General features: G+C 52.8%; 2 protein-coding genes and 1 long non-coding RNA gene across 6 annotated transcripts in view; 2 read left to right on the plus strand and 1 right to left on the minus strand.

Annotated features, from left to right (window-relative positions):
• Positions 1-6: 6 nt before the first annotated feature.
• INPP5K (inositol polyphosphate-5-phosphatase K) lies at positions 7-17,597 on the plus strand. Of its 4 annotated transcripts, XM_005858319.2 has the most exons (12): positions 7-102; positions 2,036-2,143; positions 2,475-2,583; positions 6,676-6,792; positions 7,142-7,317; positions 7,858-7,969; positions 8,712-8,821; positions 14,409-14,595; positions 15,445-15,582; positions 15,830-15,913; positions 16,049-16,153; positions 16,350-17,597. In XM_005858319.2, exons 1-12 carry the CDS (start codon positions 50-52, stop codon positions 16,407-16,409), a joined length of 1,359 nt encoding a protein of 452 aa, XP_005858381.1. In that variant the 5' UTR covers positions 7-49; the 3' UTR covers positions 16,410-17,597. The 4 variants fall into 4 exon arrangements, with proteins under 4 accessions (XP_005858381.1, XP_014384962.1, XP_014384972.1 ...); XM_014529476.1 differs by lacking the exon at positions 15,830-15,913; XM_014529480.1 differs by lacking the exon at positions 7-102 and having other exon boundaries at positions 2,482-2,583.
• Positions 330-20,763, minus strand: part of LOC106723959 — a 26,076-nt gene continuing 5,642 nt past the window's right edge. The window contains exons 2-3 of the long non-coding RNA XR_001359712.1: positions 16,649-16,659; positions 330-340 (exon numbers count right to left, since the gene is read on the minus strand). This is a non-coding gene — a long non-coding RNA (uncharacterized LOC106723959). The remainder of the gene's footprint in view (positions 341-16,648; positions 16,660-20,763) is intronic.
• MYO1C (myosin IC) overlaps positions 19,767-20,763 on the plus strand; it is a 21,404-nt gene continuing 20,407 nt past the window's right edge. Inside the window, exon 1 of the mRNA XM_005858320.2 lies at positions 19,767-20,039. Within this exon, the coding sequence (XP_005858382.1) occupies positions 19,965-20,039 (75 nt within the window). The 5' untranslated portion in view covers positions 19,767-19,964. The remainder of the gene's footprint in view (positions 20,040-20,763) is intronic.

A 20,763-nucleotide genomic window follows, 5' to 3' on the forward strand; every position in this document is an offset into this window, starting at 1 on the left:
TCGGCCCAGGACCCGCTGGGGCTAGCCGGCGGGTCTCCGCGGGGGGACGATGGAGACTGTGAATCCACTGAAGCCAGCCGAACCGAGAGACAGGAAGCTCAGGTGAGGAAGGCCCTGCTCCGAGCTGGATCACTGCTTCCGACCCAATTGGGGCTGCGGATCTGGGGCAGAACCAGCTGGGAGAGACGGGCCGGGCCTACAGGGCTGCTTCTAACTCGGAGTTGCTCCCAAACTATCCCAGTGTCCAGAGGGCTATGTTAAGTCCGAGAGCCCCACGCCCCTTCCAAACGCAAGCCGCCGAGCTATTTGCCCAGTTGGCTCCTGGAGAAGGCAGGGTGCGCTGTTGGAAGTTAGAGACATAACAAGGCACTCTCCTCAGCTCTAGAGTAGAAACTGTTCTTACTTTTAATCGGCACTTACATCATGGGGCAGCCTGATCCCGTGGTGACCTCCTAAAACCCGAAAACAAATGCGTGCAGTTAAGATCCTATAGCCTGGTCCCATGCTTGCTCTTGAACGAGGAACAACGCTAATCGCCAACTTACTTAGTGCAGATCACGATGCGAGGATTTGCTGCTAATCGTCGACTTGAGAATTTGGGCAAGAAATCCCGACTTTGCTCCCCATTCACTTAGAGCAGGTCCCTGGGAAAACAAGGAGCCTTGGAATAAAAGGGCTGCCTGTCTGAATCCTCCGTTGGACAGCAGGGGGAGATAGATCGCAAACGAACGAACGAAGCACACACTCTAGTGCCTGGGAAGAGGTTTTTTGTGTTGTTTTGTTGATATTCAAGGGAAGGGGCAGGAAGTTGTTTCCGCCGGCCAAGAATTTCTTCAAGTCGTGCTTTTTACAACATGAACCTCTAAGAACAGGGCCTGGTGGAGGGGAGACGTTTTGGGAATCCTACCCTTTTGTAACCCTCTCGCATTCTAGATCAGCGGCTGCAGGTCCTCTTCAGGACGTCCCTAGGACTCCCCTGAGGCTTGTGGCTGTCCTTGCTCTCCACAGGGTCTGTAGCCACTGCCCGCTCTGGACGCAGCACACTGGGGCTTCCTCGGAGTGCTGCTGTAACTATTCCGTTGATACCTTCAAGTCTCTCCTTCCCCTGAGACCTGCTGTTCTGTTGTTTCCCTAGGGCCTAGGCTCATATGAAGCTGAGATGGAAAATATTATCCAACTGATTACTTTCCCCAAAAGACAATAGACGTTTGAGATGCTGAGAAAGCTGTTATTTCGAATCTTCTCCTTAGGCTTTTTTTTTTTAATTGATTTCAGAGAGGAAAGGAGAGGGAACGAGAGATAGAAACATCAATGATGAGAGAGAATCATTGATTGGCTGCCTCTTGCATGTCCCCCACTGGGGATCGGGCCCAAAAACCCGGTATGTGCCCTTGACTGGAATCGAACCGGTACCCTTCAGTCCGCAGGCCGACACTCTACCCACTGTCCCAAACAAGCTAGGGCTCCTTAGGCTTTCTTAAATGCTGGCAGAAGTAGTTTTGCTCCAAGGATCACAACCATAGGAAGGAGTGAGGAAGGGAACCTGGTGTTATCTCTGTTATTTTTTAAGTCTCCTTTTCTTGTGCTGAGGTCTCTCATAAGGTGAAAACTGAACCTTCAGATCTTTCTGGTGGTCTTGGGAGCTGGATTAAAGACTGGGGAGTGGAAAGTTGCTGACCGAGCCATAGATGATTGCTGCAGAGTGAATAGCTGGTGAAATTAATAAATTCCCAACTATCTACCCCTTCAACTCTCCTAGTGTCAGCGGCACCAGTGCTGCCAGATGTGGGCAGCTGTGGGCCTGCATGGAGGAGCCCATCCAGGGTGGGAATTTCCTGCTTCAGGGAACAACAGTGAAGATGGAGGGCTTGTAGTTCAGCGCCTCGATCCCCACCACCAGATGCAGAAAGTCATGTTTCTCATCATGATTGTAGTGGGCTGTGGTGCGTCCATGAGCAGGCCTACACGCCCTTCTGTGACCTGGACACGCGCTGTCCTCCTTCCTCCGTGACGTCACCTGTCATCCCTCCCACAGCATACATGTCGTGACGTGGAATGTGGCCTCTGCCGCACCCCCTCTAGACCTTGATCATCTCCTTCAGCTGGACAAGCAGGACCCGAATCTGGACATGTATGTCATTGGGTAGGTGTCTGCAGGGCCCCTTCACCTGTCCCTCTATCTGAGGTCAGGTAAGCCTGGCCAGTCCCGTTGTCTCCCGGGGGACCTGCTGTAATCTGTCCTCCCTCTCCCTGGAGTCTGAAGGTTAGGAGCTTTCAGCCTGCATCAGGGTCAGTCAGAGTCTCTTGTCCTGGGTCAGCAATGGCAAGGGGTTGGCAGTCAAGAGCCAGGGGAGGGAGAGAGCGCAGTCATGAGAACCCAACGCTTGAAAGTCCGCTGAGGGCAGCATTAATTGTCTGTGGTAGAGGCAGGACCCTCCAGGCCAGGGGGAGAGCCTCTGACCTGGGGTGGGCAGTTTGCAGGAAATGAGCTGTGGGATCATGAGCCTCCTTTCTGACACTGCCTTTGAAGACCCATGGAGCAGTTTCTTCATGGATGTGCTTTCCCCTCTCAGCTTCGTCAAGGTAATTTTCAAGTTCATGGGCACTTGGGAAATGTGTCTTACCTCTTGTCACTAACCCCCAGTCCTTTTATCTCCCACTCAGGCTTTCATGTTGTTTCCCATTTATTTAAAGGCCTCAGCCTCAGTTACACCCAGTTCCCTGGGGCTCCTGCCCGTAGGAGCTGGCGCTGAGCTGGGACCCCAGGGTTGGTTTATACCTTGATGTTTTTCAGTTGGGAGGATTCCTTGGGGAGGTGCAGTAGGGCTTATGAACACCTCGGTGACTGCCCCATCCCTAGCCAGTCTCTCCTCAGACGGCTAACTTGCAATCTCTGAGTATAATAACAACTGCTACCATCTATCAGATTCTTGCTTGATGATAGACATTATAAATAAGCTCTTCATTACATTATTTTTAAATTTTAACTCTTGAAATACAGGTATTTTACAGATTACATCAAGATTCAGAAGTCATACAGGCTCTCTGGAGTTTGAATCCAGGGTTGTTGGTTTTTTAAATATATTTTTATTGATTTCAGAGAGGAAGGGATTCTTTTGTTGTTGTTGTTAATCTTCACCTAAGGATATTTTTTTCCCATTGATTTTTTAGAGAGAATGGAAGGGAGGGGGAGAGAGAAACATTGATGTGAGACCCATCGTTTGGTTGCCTTCCGCACATGCCCTGAACCAGGGCCAGGGATAGAGCCTGCAACAGAGGTACATGCTCTTGACCAAAATCGAACCTGAGACCCTTCAGTCCGAAGACCAACATTCTAACCACTGAGAAAAACCAGCTAGGGCTCTTTTTTTTTTTTTTAAATCCTCACCCAGTGATATGGGGTTTTGTGTGTGTGTGTGTGTGTGTGTGTGTGTGTGTGTGTGTGTGTTTTAATTATCAATTTTTTGGTGTGTTCAGTCAACAACGCTATGATCAGCTGAGCCACCCGGCCAGGGCATAACCCATATTCTTAACTACTATATTGCTATACTGGCTGGGCTCCAAGGCTGACAGGTGTCCTGTCTATGGCTAAACTGTAAACTGTTGGTATAGAGCATCCTCCGATTATAGGGGTCATGCCCCTCAAATTCTCAGGAGCCCAGAGGTTAGGAAAGGGGAGATAGGTGTGGAGGAAAAGGGTTGTCAGTCTGAAGGGCCAGTATCTTTTTGAGGAATCTTAGACCAGAGGAGACTCCACAAGAAAGCTCTAAATTGCTGATCATCACCTTTCTGTCTTGCATCGCTGAGGGATGAAACACACTCCCATTCAGAGCCCCTAATGCAGTGCTTCATGAAAATACCAGGATTGCCCTATTCCCTTCGCTGGGTGACTGGATTTCTTTAGAATTAATTCTGTTACCCTCATTTGCTTAAGGGTGCTGAAGCAAGAGCTGTGACTCCTCCCAAGGAGGGCAGAGCCCAAGGAGGAAATACTACATGATTTGGTCCTGCGACTGAGGCTAGAAAACACCAGCCCCCAGCCTTTGGCTCCCTCCAGGTTAAACTCAGGCCACTTCCTGCAGACATGGAGCTAGATCCTCTCAGAGGACAGAACCACTTCTCTCACCACCCACTTTCTTCCCAAGACGAGGCCTCCTGCACCTCAGCTAACTGGCAAGGGATTGGTAGAATGGAATTGAGCCAAGGAAATTAGCTCAGCTTGTGGCAGGGATACAACCCATCCCACCCCTGCCACCTCCCAAGGTTGGGAGGCCGGCCTGGGGGCCTGGCACCCAAATCAGAGGACCTTCCTACCCCCAGCCAAGAATTGAGGTGAAGGGGTGAGCCCCGCTTGCAGCCTGTCCCTTGGACAGGAGTAGGTTGAGAAGCCTGGGGCTGCCCCCTTTGCTGTCTGCAGGACTCCCAGTCACCTCCTTTCTAGGCCCTTCCTTAGCCCTGCCCACTTCATTTCCTCCAATTGGAACTTCCCCTGCAAATCTGCCTTTCCTCACAGCCCCACCCTTTCGCCCCGTCTGAGGCTTTCCTGCCCCACCCCGCCCCCACCCCTCCACTTCCCTGCTCCTTCACAAAGTGGACTGGTGCCCAAGTCAGCTCTGAGTGAGGATTAAACTTGAAACTCTCCCTGAATCTTTATTTGTTCCCTTGGGAGTCAGTCCCTCATAGTCTAGCCCTTCCCCTACTTCCATTACCATATGTGCATGTGAAGAGTAGAAACCAAGACTGGAGATGGAGGGAAGAGCTGTGGTCACAGTTGTAGCAATCAGGGCTCAACCCTAGGTTCTCACGCCTCCTTCACTCGGTCCGGGGTTTGGGGTTCCCCCTGCTTTGACTCCTCCACTGTGCCAGAGCTCCTGGCCTGCGGGATCAAGTTTCATAATTCCTGGAAGGCCCCAGTACACACTCCCCACCCGGGGATTTCCTCCTTGGCCTCTGCACCTCAGGCTCCGGAAACAGCTACTTGAGTGGTGGATGCAGACAGCCTGAAGCTGAGATAGCGGGTCACTAGCTAAGGCCCATTCTCATGCCCAGCCCACCTCTTGCCACAGGCAGCAAGCGTTTTCGCAGTCCTGGTTCTTTGATGTTGTTATCCAGGCGGTCCTGCTGGTTACATAGTCTCCTTGAGCCTGGGTTATTCATCTGAAAAACGGACAGTGGACCCTTATAGAGTTGGATAGGAAGCGTCAGTAGCTCTTCTTCCCAACCTGCGAACGCGTCTTTTGTACTCACTGTCATCCCCTCGACGTTGCTTTTGTGAACATCCAACTGCCATCTGTGTTAATATTTTTCACTGAGCTATAACGTATGCAGAAAGTAACTGTACGGTTTCATGGATTTTTATCTGTATATACATCCATGTTACAACATTTCCAGCACCCCGAAAGGCTCTCTCATGTTCCTTCCCTGTATTTACTTTTTTTTAAAATTTGATTTCAGAGAGGAAGGGAGAGGGAGAGAGAGATTGAAACATCAATGATGAGAGAGAATCATTGATCGGTTGTCTTTTGCACTGCCACTACTGGGGATCGAGCCCACAACCCGAGCATGTGCCCCCGACCGGATTCGAACCTGAGACCCTTCAGTCCGCAGGCTGACGCTCTATCCACTGAGCCAAACCGACTTGGGCTGTATTTACTTTTTTTTTTTTTAATATATTTTTATTGATTTTTTTACAGAGGGGAAGGGAGAGGGATAGAGAGTTAGAAACATTGATGAGAGAGAAACATCGACCAGCTGCCTCCTGCACACCTCCCACTGGGGGTGTGCCCGCAACCAAGGTACATGCCCTTGACCGGAATCGAACCCGGGACCTTTCAGTCCGCAGGCCGACGCTCTATCCACCGAGCCAAACTGGTTTTGGCGGGCTGTATTTACTTTTAAGAATCCTTAAACCAGCCCTGACCAATTTGGTTCAGTGGATAGAGTGTCGGCCTGCAGACTGAAGGGTCCCGGGTTCGATTCCAGTCAAGGGCATGTACCTTGGTTGTGGGCGCATCCCAGCTGGGGGTGTGCAGGAGGCAGCTGATCGATGTTTCTCTCTCATCGATGTTGCTAACTCTCTATCCCTCTCCCTTCCTCTCTGTAAAAAATCAGGAAAACATATAAATTTAAAAAAAAAAGAATCCTTAAACCAAAACATAATAGCTGCCAGTTCATTCTTCCAGTATCTGTGAGATAGATTCCTGCTCTCTCAGTGAGATAATAGGCTGAGAGACTTGTCCAGTATCAAATACTAAGAACCCGAGCCAGGATTTGAAAGTCAGTGCCCTTAGCCACTACCCTGCATAGCTGCATTCCTCTTTGAGGCCCTGGCCCACAGGGGTGGTGGCCCAAGAGTACCCAGAGGACCTCAGGAGGGCATCGGTGAGAGGAGCGCCGAGGCATGCCTGGGGCTGGGACTGAAGAGTCGCTGCCCACCTGATGGCATGGTGCCTTGGCAGCCTTGCCTCCTCTGTCCTCAACCTCCAGGTCCAGGAACAGAAACAAACTTGCTCAGCTCCCACAATGCATCATTTGGCAGCTAAAGGGAGTGAAACTCGGAGACTTGAACTGAGATACCATAGCCCCGGGGGAGGGCATCTGTAGCACCGCGCCCGGCAGGGACACACGTGGCCTGTGCAGGGAAGTGAATGACCATTATCCTCCCCTGTCCTGCAGGTCTCCTCTGTCCGCATGCAGGGGCTCCTCTTACTGGTCTTTGCCAAGTGTCAGCATTTGCCCTTTATCCAGATCCTCTCTGCTAAGTCCACGCCCACTGGCCTCTTCGGGTACTGGGTAAGGACGGAGTCTTATCTGGGTCATGAACTGGGAGGCCTCCTGGCCTGGGAAGGGCTGGGGCCTTAGAGCTGGACAAATGGAAGAAGGGGTAAAATGAATCTTGGCATTCTGCCCAGTATAGTGCCCTGCATACCCACGCTCCTGCCTCCGGGGTCTTGGTATCCTGAGACCTCAGGCCGGGTGAGCTGGGCTCTGTGGATGGAGAGCTCGCCCTGGGAAGCCGAATGTCTGACCCTGGGAAAACCTGTGGGAGGAGTGACCATCTCCCCTTGGGTCTATGATGGGAAAAGAGAGGTATTTCCTACCCAGAGCAGCTCCCAACCCTTCTACCCACTTGTCCTACCAGGGGAACAAAGGGGGCGTCAACATCTGCCTGAAGCTTTATGGCTATTATGTCAGCATCATCAACTGCCACCTACCCCCGCACCTGGCCAACAATGACCAGCGGCTGGAGCATTTTGACTGGATCCTGGAGATGCAGAATTTTGAGGGACCTGATATCCCCAACATCCTGGACCATGAGTGAGCATGCAGTTGCAAACTGCCGCCCCGCCCTGTCTCCCACACAGCCCAGGCCCGCGTCCTCTGCCACATCGCTGCTGCCCAGCCAGAGGCAACGTGTGCTCTTCTCCCAGCCTCGCCCTGATACCCTTCTGCTCTCTTATCCAGCTTTGCCTGCCTGAGGTCTGGGGCCCCTTTTCCTTCCCTGGCCCCTCTGTCCTGCCTGGAAGCCCTGGACACTTCCGAACACCCCTGGTCAAGAACCGTGGTTCCTGGGGTGGTCCAAAGGGCTGGTTCTCAGCCTTGCCCGGTGGCCGGTTGCGGGAGGGGCAGATCCTGCTTGTATTTGCCACTTGCCCTGGGGGCTGGTCTCCTCACCTTAAAAGATGGAGTAGGAACCATAAGCACAGTCCTGTTGGGCCTATGCCCTGGTCTTCACCTAGTGCTCGCCCAGCATCTGACTTCTCGCCTGCAGCCCCTGGAGGGAGCAGGCCTGAGCCATCTGTTGCTCCTCCCTTCTCTGTCCTCATCACAAACCTCGGCTGCCTTTTCTTTCTGAAGCCTCATTGTCTGGTTCGGAGACATGAACTTTCGGATCGAGGACTTTGGGTTGCACTTTGTTCGGGAAGCCGTGAAAAGTCAGTGCTACAGTGACCTGTGGGAGAAGGATCAGGTACCAGGGGGTCCCAGGGGGATGAGCTGAGCCCAGGGTGGAGGTCCAACTTGAAATGTGGGGAGCATTGCTCAGGTTCCCTCGTGCTTTTCTCCTTTCCCAGTCCCCTGAAATCCCTGTGCCCAGGCAGGGAGGATTTTAACAGGACTTCACACTGGGGGTGGGTCGGGGGGGCAGCCAGTCCTGTCAGGGCCTGGTCTCCTTTTGAAGGAACCAGGATATAGCAAGGGTTGTGCTTTATCACAGAAAGAAAGAAGCCTTTGGCCTGTTGAGCACCGACCTTCTTGCATCCCTGTCGTCGTTCCCATCCCCAGGCTGGCTTGCCTCCTAGAGGATGAGATACGGCCCATTTGGGAAACCCTGGCTACCCCAGCCTCCCCTCTGATACATGCTAGCGGCTCCCAGAGAGATGGAATCTAAAGCTTAGTCCCTCTAGTCCAGCAGTTGCCAACCTTTTGGACCTCACAGGCCACCAGTGGTCTGCGGACCACCTGTTGGCGACCGCTGCTCTAGTCCAAGGACTGGGAAATGGCAGGCAGCTGCCTCCCCTGGGACTGCGGGGTAATGTGTGCAAAGGATTCAGCTGTTCTGGAGGTGTGGGTGGGATGCACAGGCGGCCACTGGGGCTGTGGGAAGCAAAGTGGCATTGCTTGACTCTTACCTTATGGCTGATTCCTTCCATGGAGTGTGCTGGCCATGGGGTCAGGACCATTGGGAAATGGGACTGTGCCTTTCTCTGCAGCTCAGCATTGCCAAGAGATACGACACACTGCTCCGGGAGTTCCAGGAGGGCCCCCTGCTCTTCCCGCCCACCTACAAGTTTGATAAGAACTCCAACAACTATGACACCAGGTGAGGGGGCTCTGGCAGTAGAGGATCAGCTTACCTTGGTTCTGGAATTAGCCCGTGAGGAGGAAATGGGGAGCCTGGGAAGTCAGACTGTGCTGGCCCTAGTGACACTGGGAGTGCCTCAGAGTAGAAATGTTAGGGAAGCAGGGTTAGATCCCGCCGTCACCTCTCAGGAATGGTGCCTCTCACCCGCTGTGAGGCATTGGCTGTGGGAGCTGTCCCAGATTGTCCTCAGAGAAAGCAGGCGGGGGAGCCAGTGCTGTCCAGGACGGGTGGTTAGCAGGGCAGGTGGGGCCAGAGAAGAAGAGGAGGCAGCTGGTTCCTGACTTACGAGCGAGCGGCTGCTTTTCAATATTCTGGGAACCCCTGCCCTGACTCCCCAGGGCTTTCTGGTCCTCCCCCGAGGGGGACTTGGCTTAGCCAGTTACTGGTATTCAGTACCCCTGCCCTAGCTGTGGGTGGCCAGGTACTATTAGGAAAGAGAAGTAGTAGTCATCACTGGAGAATTTTATGGGGGGGAATATAGAGACAGCGCTTCTAGTAGTTAGAAGCAGCTCTGCATCAGCTGCATGATGTTGGCCAAGGTATCTAAGGCTCGATTTTGTCATCTATAAAGTGGGGGTGATAACAGTGCCCACCTTGGTTGAGGATTGGATGAGACCTTGCATATGTATAGCCTAGTGCCTGGCACCCAGTCAGCACTGTGATAACTGCTGTCATTATTTTTAGATTCATGTATTTGGAAGATAGTTGTTTTTTAAAATCTTCATTGTTTTTTATTTTGTTTTGTTTTATATTTTTATTGATTTCAGAGAGGAAGAGAGAGATAGAAACATCAATGATGAGAGAGAATCATTGATGGGCTGCCTCCTGCACGCTCCACACTTGGGATTGAGCCCACAACCCAGGCATGTGCCCTTGACCGGAATCAAACCTGGGACCCTTCAGTCCGCAGGCCAACGCTCTATCCACTGAGCCAAACTGGCCAGGGAAAAAATCTTTATAGTTTTTTACAAATTTTTATTTATTGATTTGAGAGAGAAAGGGAGAGAGAGAAGCATCGATTTGTTGTTCCACTCATTTATGCGTTCATTGGTTGCTTCTTGTATGTGCCCTGACCAGAGATCAAACCCACAACCTTGGTGTATTGGGACTACGGTCTAACCAGCTGAACTACCCAGCCAGAGTGGGTGATCATTTTACTGAAAACCTTTCTAAGAAGCTGAGAAGGGGCCAGGTCACCACCAAAACCTTAGGCTTAGGGAAAGGGGCAAACGCAGTTCTGGCAAGAGGTCCCTGTCCAACTTAGGGCAGGGAAAGAAAAAGAATAACCCCTTACATGTACGAGGTTTGGTGTTTCACTTGGAACAACTTCTTCATTTATTTCTCCTATCAGTACTGTTTTTTGAGGAAGATAGGAGATCCTCCAGAGCACCCCAGGCCTCTTGGATTTAGGGGTGAATAGGGATCTCCACATCCAGGCCAGAACCCCTTACATGTTACGAGGTTTTGTGTTTCACTTGGAACAGCTTCTTCATTTATTTCTCCTATCAGGACTGTTTTTTGAGGGAGATAGGAGATCCTCCAGAGCACCCCAGGCCTCTGGGATTTAGGGGTGAATAGGGATCTCCACATCCAGGCCAGGGCGAGAGGTAGAACTGCTGGCCCAGAGCTAGCAGTGGCAAGGCAGAGCCAGTGTCCCTGCCAAGAAATGGGGAGCCATTTCAGGAGTGTGGAGCAAGACAGAATGGGGTCGTGGCCTGGGCAGTGCACACAAGAAGAGGGCATGGACATGAACAGGGTTGAGCCAAGGCAGTCAAGCAGGCCAGAAATAGGTAGAACTGCTGGCCCAGAGCTAGCAGTGGCACAGCAGAGCCAGTGTCCCCGCCAAGAAATGGGGAGCGGGGGAGCCATTTCATGAGTGTGGAGCAAGACGGAATGGGGTCATGGCCTGGGCAATGCACACAAGAAGAGGGCATGGACACGAACAGGGTTGAGCCAAGGCAGTCAAGCAGGCCAGAAAGGAGGTAAGAGGGCAGTCTCAGCTGGCCCAGGTCACAGCTTAGGGAGACTGCCAGTCTCCCCACCATCCATTGGAAAAGAGAGCCCTGGGAATTCTGAGGCCTTGGTGGGTGGGGCCTTGGGGGCTGGGGCCCTCCACCAGTTGACTAAAACCTCCCTTGCCATCAGGAAGAGAGCTGCCGACAGGCCAGGTAGCCAGGTGTCCCTTCGCCCCCACCCCCAGGTATGGTAGGGAAACCACCCGGAGACTGAACGGAAGTTATTGCAAACAGCTGGGTCTGGGCTGCAGTTGGCAGGGACTGAGATTGGGTAGAGAGACTCGGAGAGGTTAAAGGACTTCCCCAGCTGGCTTAGCCAGTGATGGCGGAGCTGGGGCTGAGACCGGATTCTCAGGACTCGGCTCACAGTGCTTGCCTTTAGCCCACAGTACCTCTGAATTCACAGCTAGTTTTGCCAACAGCAGCAGAAAGGAGGACAGGGTGGGAACAGCAAAGCCTTGCTGAGGAGGAGGAGATACTTATTTCCACAGCAGAGATACAGTCCACATTGTGCTTGACATTATGGCGCACCTTTGATTGCAAAGGGCTTCGCCTGCATCACTTAATTCCTACCGTATCCTCATTAGGTAAACTGTTGTTACTGACTTCTTACAAATAAGGAAACTGAGTCTTGGAATACCCAAGTAGGATAGTAACAGTAAGTGATTGAGCAAGAGTTTGAACTTGAATCTGTGTGACTCCAGGAAAGGGTGGGAGGACATTATAGGAGTTCCCTGTGGCCAGGGCCTGAGCCCCATTAGGAAGCAGAAACATTCCTATCTAATCAGACCGGCGTTCATCCTGAGAACCAGTTCAGACATCATCTCTACTAGGAAGCCTTCCCTGACCACTCCCCGTCTCCCTGAGAGTTCTCTCCTGCCCTTACGCTGCCAAAAGCCTTATGCTTTCCATGCTGCTTTTAAGACACAGTGTGCCTTTCTGACTGTACTGTGAATGCTCAGAGTGCAAAGATAGGATCTGACTTATGACCCTTCCTGGGATGTAGCATGGTGCCTGGCATATGTTTAAATTGGGGGTCCGAAAAGATGAAATGGAAAGACACAGTGTTTAAGGAGCAGCCAGTCTAGTAGAGGGACCCTCCCATAGCAAGAGACCCAAATAAACACTATCAAGTCCACGTGTTGGCAGACTGAAGGTTCCCAAACTCTATGCGGAAGTGCGGAAGGAGGTGGAAGCTGTGGCGAGGGAGGATCCATCTGAGTTGTCAAGAAGGCAGCAGAGTTTGGCAGGAAGAAGGACAGGCATTCTGGTCGATCAGCAGCACTGACGAGAGGCACCTTGAGTGGAGCCTGACCCAGCTGTGCAAAGTAACAGAGCGAGTTGTGTGCTGGGCATGGAGAGCTTTGCTCAGCCACGGTAGTGTCCTGGAGCCAAGATGTAATGAGAACCGAGGTCAGCTCCATTACAGGGCGGGTGAAAGGGCTGAGGGCGGGAAATCCTGTTCAAGTCCGGGATTGCAGGAGGCTTGTGTTACATGAACCCAGTCAGCCTCTCCACTCGGCAATGAGCAGAGGGTATTATGATCAGTCTAGTCAAGACTTGTGTCCAGAGTTCAGTGAGACACTAGGAAGTCATCTAATTGATTTCAGAGCGGAAGGGAGAGGGAGAGAGAGAGAGATTGAAACCTCAATGATGAGAATCATTCATCAGCTGCCTTCTGCACGCCCCCCACCGGGGACTGAGCCCACAACTAGGGCATGTGCCCTGACTGGGAATTGAACTGTGACCTCCTAGTTCATAGGTTGACACTCAACCTCTGAACCACACCAGCTGGGCAATTGGCTCAGTTTTATAGGTTCTTAAACAGAGAGAATCTTGCAGATCTACTTGTTTTAGTATTTTGAAAGTCAAGACATACTAATCTCCAGAAACAGTTCTTCTATTCAGTCATGACCATTCAGCCAGAAAGCATGAGTGAAGCCCGTCCAGGTAATGCACGCTGCAGCACACGCTGGAAGGCAGTTCTGGCAGCTGTGACTGGCCACAGCGGGGCTGGAGCAGACGGGAGTGCTGTGGAGGGAGTGCAGACTTCAGACAGCAGACCTGGCAAGCATCCCGCCTCCACCTGGACAGGGTGACCTTTCTGAACTTCAGAGTCCTGTGAGGGAGAAAAGTGTGATCTGTAACATTCTTCCAGTGTTGGAAGGACTAGAACAGCCTTCAAGACACCTGTCACAGTACCTAATGCACAGAAGGACCCCATGCTTAGCTCTACTATTATTAGAAATGGGGGAATATATGCAATATTTGATTAGTACACATTTATTTTGCCTGTTTGTTTCTTGTCATTTGTTTGTCAAACAAGCTCCTCAAGGACCTTGTCGTTCTCATTTCTCGGATCTCCAGTTGGCCTGGCACATGATGAGGGCTCAGTAAATCTGGTTGAAAGAATGAGTCCTACAGGTAGCCAGGGATGAGCCTGGACCAGAGCCTGGAAGAGGAGGAAAGGAAGACAGGCTAAGAGGAACCGAGGGGGAAGGAGAGACAGGCTGTGGTCAGTCCTTGGGAGGATTCTGACGTGACAGCAAGTCTGGGCTCTTAACTTTGAGGGGAGTTGGGGAGGGGGAATGCTTTGAAAGGGATAGTGGTACGTTCCTGTGGTTTATTACCAAGTGTTAAGCATTGTTGGGCACGGAATGTCCAAGACTCGGTGTCTGTAGTCTCTGGGATGGAAATACCACATTACCGTGTCCTCGGAACACTCCTCAGAAGAGTGAAGAGTTGAAACAGCCCAAGGAGGCCCAAGCAGGTGTGGTTTAGGCAGTCGCCACTTCCTGACCACTCCCTTGACTCACCTTAATTTATTTAATCTTCACAAAGATTCTTTGAAGTAAGTGCTATTATCAACCCATCTTAGAGTCGAAGAAATCAAGGCTTAGAGTGATGAGGTCACTTGCCCAAGGGCACATAGCCTTTTTACCTTTTAAAACTGGATGTCATTCCAGAACAAGCAAGTGGAGGAGATACTCAGGGCAAGGTCTGGGGAAAGGGCCAGGACTTTCCATGCCTTCTCCAGGCCCGCCACGTGTTCACCAGCCTGGAACCTTAACAGGGCAGAACCTTCCCCAGCTGCACTCTGATCCTAGAGTCGGATGGAGTTCACCATCGAGACACTGTTCTGCATCTATTGCTAGAAAACTGTATTGCTATTGAAGTTTAAGTAAAACTTAAAATGTTTACTTAAGCCGAAACCGGTTTGGCTCAGTGGATAGAGCGTCGGCCGGCGGACTGAAAGGTCCCAGGTTCGATTCTGGTCAAGGGCATGTACCTGGGTTTTGGACACATCCCCAGTGGGAGATGTGCAGGAGGCAGCTGATCGATGTTTCTCTCTCATCGATGTTTCTAACTCTCTATCCCTCTCCCTTCCTCTCTGTAAGAAATCAATAAAATATATTTAAAAAAAAATAAATAAATAAAATAAAATGTTTACTTAAAATAGTAATTGAATAAATAAGAAGACAAAAATAGCATTTCTTCTCTCCCCGTTCTTCCTCTCCCCCCACCCCCAGTGAGAAAAAACGCAAGCCTGCGTGGACTGACCGTATCCTGTGGAGGTTGAAGCGGCAGCCCCACACTGACTCCTGTACCCCAAGGCGGCCGGCCCCCCACCTCTCCCTGTCTCTGAGGAGCTACATCAGCCACATGATGTACACCATCAGTGACCATAAACCTGTCACCGGCACCTTTGACTTGGAGGTGAACTTCCGGGCTGCCCAGCACTTGGCAGAGGAGCAGCCATGCTGGGCCACATCCCCAAACCCTCCAGCCCTGGATTCTAATGTCAGCAGATCCCCCGGGGGAGACCTGTAGGGAGACATGATTGCCTTTCCTCCCAGGTCAGGTGTCCCTGCGCTTAGGAGCTGTTGATGGCTCTGCCTGTCACAAACGGCTCAAACCCTGTGTGAATAGGTTTCCATTTCCTCTTGGTACTGTCCCTCGGGGCTGAGTTCCATTATGTTTATTACCTACTATGTGAAGTTGGACTTCCTTTTTGTCTGAACCTATCTGGATCAGGTTGCAAAGGGAGCTCCCTCCATCCTTGTATTTTGCCATCTAATGACCAAGTCAGTGTTAACCTTTGAGCTGCTGACTGCCCTCACCTTTTCATACTGGTTTGTCTGTCTTTACACCATTTGTTCTTTCTACACACCTACAGCTGTTCCTACCACCGGCACCCTTCCCCTGAAAAACTGAATTTGGGTCTTTGGGCAGGAACCCCGAAGGTCTGAGAACAGCTACCTGGCTCCTTAAACCTGTTAGCAATTTCCCCCTCTCTCACCCCCCAGCACTGGACTCTCTGCTTGGTTACCCACCTGACCCTCAGCTCTGTCCCTCCTGCCAGGACCAGTGACCCCTGACAAGCCTTTGGTCTTTCTCTTTCCAGCTGGCCAGCCAAGGTCTGCTACTTTCTCTAGTATTCTATGCCCACCACCCCTGTGCCCCTCCTCTGACCCTTACGCGTTGGAAGGGCGCAATAAGGACATTTATCTCAGAGAAGGGAATGATGCTATGGATTTTCAACCCCTTTCCTATCCCTGTGTGTAGCTGAAGCCATTGGTATCTGTCCCACTGATCTCCCTGATGCCAGAGGGCCTGTGGACCATGGAGAATGCTATGCTTATCAACTACTCTTTCACCCCAGACTTCCCCAGCAGCCCCTGGGACTGGATTGGACTGTACAAGGTGATGTGGTGGGCGAGGCTGGGAAGCCATCAACCCCCTCCCCTACCCCCCGCCCCTTCTAGTTTATCCATCCTGAGGGCTCTTGGGAGCTGGACACAGAGACTAAAGAACATCTAGGGGCTGGCAGTGAAGGAGAGGGTATACAGTATGATAGCCAAACCTAGGAATGAGACCACCCTCTCCTTAGGATTTGCTGTAGGTCCTGTGTCCTCCCAGACTACTGACTGCCCAATCCCCCCTCCCACAGGTGGGGTTTCGCCACATTAATGACTACGTGTCCTATGTCTGGGTCAGGGACAACCAGGTTTCCTTCAACGACGGGTTGAACCAGGTACCTGCCCCCTTCCTAAGATAGGTATTCCACATCTCAGCAGGCGGGCTTGGCTGCTGGATAACTAGTTGCCAAGAGCTGGGTGGGACTCAGGGCCCTGGAACTGATCCCATTCCTGCCCACCTTCCCCTCCAGGTTTATATCAACATCAGCGATATCCCGGAGACTGAAGATCAGTTTCTCCTCTGTTACTATAGCAACAGTCTACGTTCCGTGGTGGGGATAAGCAATCCGTTCAAGGTAACGGTAACGTGGTGGGGTAAGGGGAAAGGGACACAGAGGACTTGAGCTTGAGCCCCTCCTCCATTCCCTGAGACCATAGGCCTAGGAGCCAACCAGTACCTGGAGCTGCAGCAGTTGGGGAATACCAGTGATGGAACAGCGGAGGAAAACCTGCTCATTCCCCTTCCACTCACTGCCTGTCTCATCCCCACAGATCCAGCCTCAAGCCTTCTTGGAGGAGGACCCACTGGGTGAAGTCCAACCACAGATCTGAGCCTAGATGAGGGGAATCCAGGGCGGAGGCCAGAGCGGGCGGCCAGCTCTGCTCACCACTTCCAGGAGTGCTGGGGGCCCAGCCAGCCCCCTGAGGCGGCAGCAAGTATCCTTCCCCTCCCAGGGGAGTTCTAGCCACACTCCTTTGCTCTCTCCAGTCCAGATCTCGGGAATTGGCCACTCAAATACAGGTTTTTTGCTGAGATGATTGAAACCAACTAATTTGTCAACAGTGAAGACCTACCTGGGGGCTGTCCACTGGATGTGGGAGGGACCCTCCAGCTTGCATCTCATTTCTTGCTTTTCCCCACACACACTTCCAGTCCTGCCCAAGCAGGCCTGCCAGGCACATGCCCCATCTGGCACAGGCCTGCATTCTTGTCACACCATCCTGGGCCTCAGGCTGCTGGGGGGGAGGGGGATGCTCACATTTGTACAGGCTCCATAGACTGGTTGGTGCAAGAAGCGCTGGGTTCCAGGAGTCTTGGCATCTCATTGCCTGTCTCCCTGAGGGACGGGAAGAAGGTCTTTGAACAGAAGCAGTGTGACTGAGTGGGCAGGATGGAGGGGCCCCTTTATCCAGGCTCTTATGTGGGGGTTGTGGACAGGTTGGGTGTCCACCTGTACCCAGGGAGTGTGACCCACGACGTTCCAGGACCTGAGCAGAGAATTGGATCCAGGTTCACTTCTGCTGGTGGATCATGCCCCCAACCTGCCATCTTGTGAAGGGCTAGCAGGTTGTTCCACGGTGGTCTTTGTCCAGTCGAGCTCATCTGCCCCCACCCTTGCCTGAAGTCATTAACCAGAAACCTGCCCTCTCTCTAGACCACCTGGAATTTAGAGGTGGGGGCGGGCAGAGAAGAAGGCTGGAATAAGACGTTTTGGAGAATCTGGCCCTGGGCGTCTTCAGGGAGCATTCTCCAGTGCTGTGTGGACATGGCTGTTCCTACTCCTACCACTTGCCTCCAGCCACTGGTGACTCAATGGCCCTCTCCCAGGAAAAGATACTCAGGGAGCCTGCTCTGTGACTGTCACATAAGCCCTGCAACCGGAAACAGGATCACTCCAGCTGCTCTGCATTCCATACTCCACCCTGGAGCCGTGTGTACCATCGGGAACTGGCCCCTAGCGGGCCTTGGTTCTCTGTGTTGTCTGTTACATCGGGGGATAATTAGAAACGTGGCTTTTACACTTGTGTGTGACTCCTTCATGGTGGTGGGATGGGGTCACACACCTACCTCGTGATGGGCCCTTGCTAGACTCCAGGATGAAGGTCCTATAGATCCAGACCAGCCTTTGTGTGTCTGAGAGTAACAGATGTTGCCCGGGCGGGAATGGGATGAGGGTCTGGCACAGTGGCCCTCTGGGTCCTTGGCCCACTTGAGGCATGCTATTGGGCACTGCTAAATAGAATGGGTTTCTTAAAACTGATGACTCCAGAAAAGGTGCTTTCTCTGCTCTGACTGGCTCATCCCTCTTCACCTGCCGCTCTCTCGGACCTTAGTTTTGTTCCTTGGTCCTGAGTTAAGCTATCCAAAAATGTCGCCATCGTCCTAGCCAGTTTGGCTCAGTGGTTGGAGCGTTGGCCTGGGACTGAAGGGTCCCAGGTCAAGGACACATACCTTGGTTGCAGGCTCCATCCCTGGCCTCTGGCGTTTGCGAGGCAACCAATCGATGTGTCTCTCTCACATCTATAATTCTGTCTCTACCCATCCCTTCCACTCTAAAAATCAATGGGAAAAATATCCTTGCATGAGGCTTAACAAAAAAGTCATCACCATCTTTTCTTTCTGCTCCCTACCCCGAAGTTCCCATGGTAACCTCTATCCCTGCCCCCAATACACACACACACACATGAAGAACCCTGAACCCTTGCACTTGCCCACTTCATTCCTTCTCACACGCACCACCATCATGGGTGCTGTCACTACCCTTCATTTGTCAGACCACAGCTCAGAAGCGGGATGATAGGGGCAGCTGTGGTAGCGTGCAGGACCAGAGACACAGGGGTTAGACCAGTGTGAATCAAAGTTCTATCTCTACCCACAGTCTCAGTTGTCTGTAAAATACAAATAATGCACCTATTCACAACTATGTTGTGAAAGAACAATTGCACAAATACCCGAAGTAACACTCTACCTACCTCATGATTACTGAGGCCCTGGGGCTGCATCTCCAGGGCTACTGAGTCCAGGGGTCCCCTGTCTGTCCTCTTTGTGGAGCAAGCTTGTCCTTGACATGCCCACCTCCCCCTGCCCCCTAAGTCTTCACTGCCCTTCCCTCTCACAGCTCCGCCTTCTGCCTTCTCGTGGCACAACCCTCCTAGCCTGGCAGGAGTGAGTCCAGCAGGGATTGAGAGGCGGGAGGGGAAGGGGGAGTGCTTTCCCTCCTCTTGGCCGCAGTCAGGATATGGCCGCTCTGGGCCCAGCCCTGACCCACTGGGTGGAAACAGGAAATATGTGAGACTTGGTGTGCGCTGGGTCTCTGTGCCTGGCTCCGCCGCTGATAAGGGCCATTGTGTGGCTGCCGGGGATGAGCCTGCCCTGGATGGATGTGCTTCCTGGAGGAAGGAAGGAAGCTTTGCTGGTCTTTCCTGGGCGGGCGGGGCTGTGAGAGGGAAGGGAAGAGTGCCTGGGGGAAGGTGACTGCCCATTGCTGGACTTCACCCTCCCATGCCAGCCTTCCCGCTGAAAGGTCACTTTCCCCCATCCACTTCCCCTTCTCACTTCCGTAAGGAATGGCTGGAGACCCAAGGGCTCGATCCCAGGCCAGGAAAGTGTCAGCTGTGATTTAGCAACAATGAAGACAGAAAAACAGGAACATTCAGGGTGGGGGGCACCTGAGGGTGCTAATGGGAAAGTAAGGAGCCAGCAGGCCTAAGGCTGCCCACAGCCAAGGAACCCAGGCATCAACGTCCCAAGTGGTTGAGGCTCCAGAGGAGGGCGGAACAGGGGGCTTGTCACACTGTCCCCCTGCCTCTCCAGCCAGCCAACCCCCTCTTCCCAATATGGCCAGCCCCCAGCAGCCCTGGTCTTTCAAACTCAAGGGGCTCATGTGCTGCTGTGGGAGGCAGGCAAATGGGGGGGGGGCGTTGCATGCAGGAGGGGCAGTGCCTACTGATGGGTCCTCTTGGCTTAGGACAGGATGTGCATTTTGATTTGGGGAGTGGTCAGTGTGCCCTCCAGCAGACACCAGTGAGGGTAGGGGGAGAGGCCGCCTACCCTCTGACCTAGAGCCCAGGGTACCCCAGGGGTGGCTATATCAGCTGCTCTGGTTACCTGGGACAACAGGCATTTCCTCCATCACTCAGCCCCTCCTCTTCCTGCCCCAACCCTCTGGGCCAAGAGGCCTCCCAATCAGACCTGGGCTGCTCCAGCTGTGTCCTGAGGAGCTGGACCAGACACATCCCCTGGGGCTGGAGTTGAAGCTGAACCAAGTGGCCATCCCAGTGTGAGACCAGATTCCTGGCTGCAGGAACCGCTATAGCCAGCGGGCGGGCAGGCAGGCCTTTGCCCAGAAGCCCCAGTGCCCAGCACGCTGGCAATCCACAGGCGGAATGGCGCTGCAAGTGGAGCTGATCCCCACCGGGGAGATCATCCGCGTGGTTCATCCCCACAGGCCCTGCAAACTTGTAAGCTGGGATGCTGTGGGTGGGAGGAAGGGTGGCAGTGTCTCCCCAGGGCCCACAGCCCTCTTTCAAGCAATCCTCTTTGGAAAGAGGTGAGCAGTGGGGAGGGGTTCTGATCCTTGGTGGAACAGGAGGGGACTGGACAAGAGGGGTAAATGGAAGGAAGGGGAAAGGTTTTAAGCGCCACTATTAACCATCACTAGGAGCAGGACTTTTCAAAGTGGGACTCTGGGTTCGAATCCCTTCTCCTCCTGCTCCCTGATCCTCAGTGGGCTGGGCTACGAACTGGGCATAACAGCACATAGGTGACAGGGCTGCTCTGAGGTCAAAGGACTAGTGCATGCAAAGCTCCGGGCGCATAGCACAGGCTCAGTTAATGTCTTCCCGTTCCCGTGGGCCCAAAGCAGTGCCAGCTCAGAACAGTAGCTCGGGCTGAACTGGGGGTGAAGGGAGAGAGGCAGTCACAAATGGGGAAGAACCGATCTGGCTCTGCCCCAAGAGGAGGGTTGGGTTTGCTGTGGGGGTGGAAAGGGGCCCTAGGATGGTGAAGGAGAACCCCATCAGACGCACCCACCCAGCTCTGCAGCGAAAGGGCTGGGTCTTCGTTGGGGGGGGTGGGGAGGAGAGAGAGAGAGAGTTGTAGGGTGTGGTGTTTGTGTGCAAGCCTCGTCCTGGGACCTGGTGGCGGAGTGTGCGGCACCAAGTCTCCGCGGACCAGGGCCGGGGG

This window comes from Myotis brandtii, unplaced genomic scaffold (assembly GCF_000412655.1).
Source record: "Myotis brandtii unplaced genomic scaffold, ASM41265v1 scaffold1167, whole genome shotgun sequence".
In the NCBI taxonomy this organism is placed as follows: domain Eukaryota; kingdom Metazoa; phylum Chordata; class Mammalia; order Chiroptera; family Vespertilionidae; genus Myotis; species Myotis brandtii.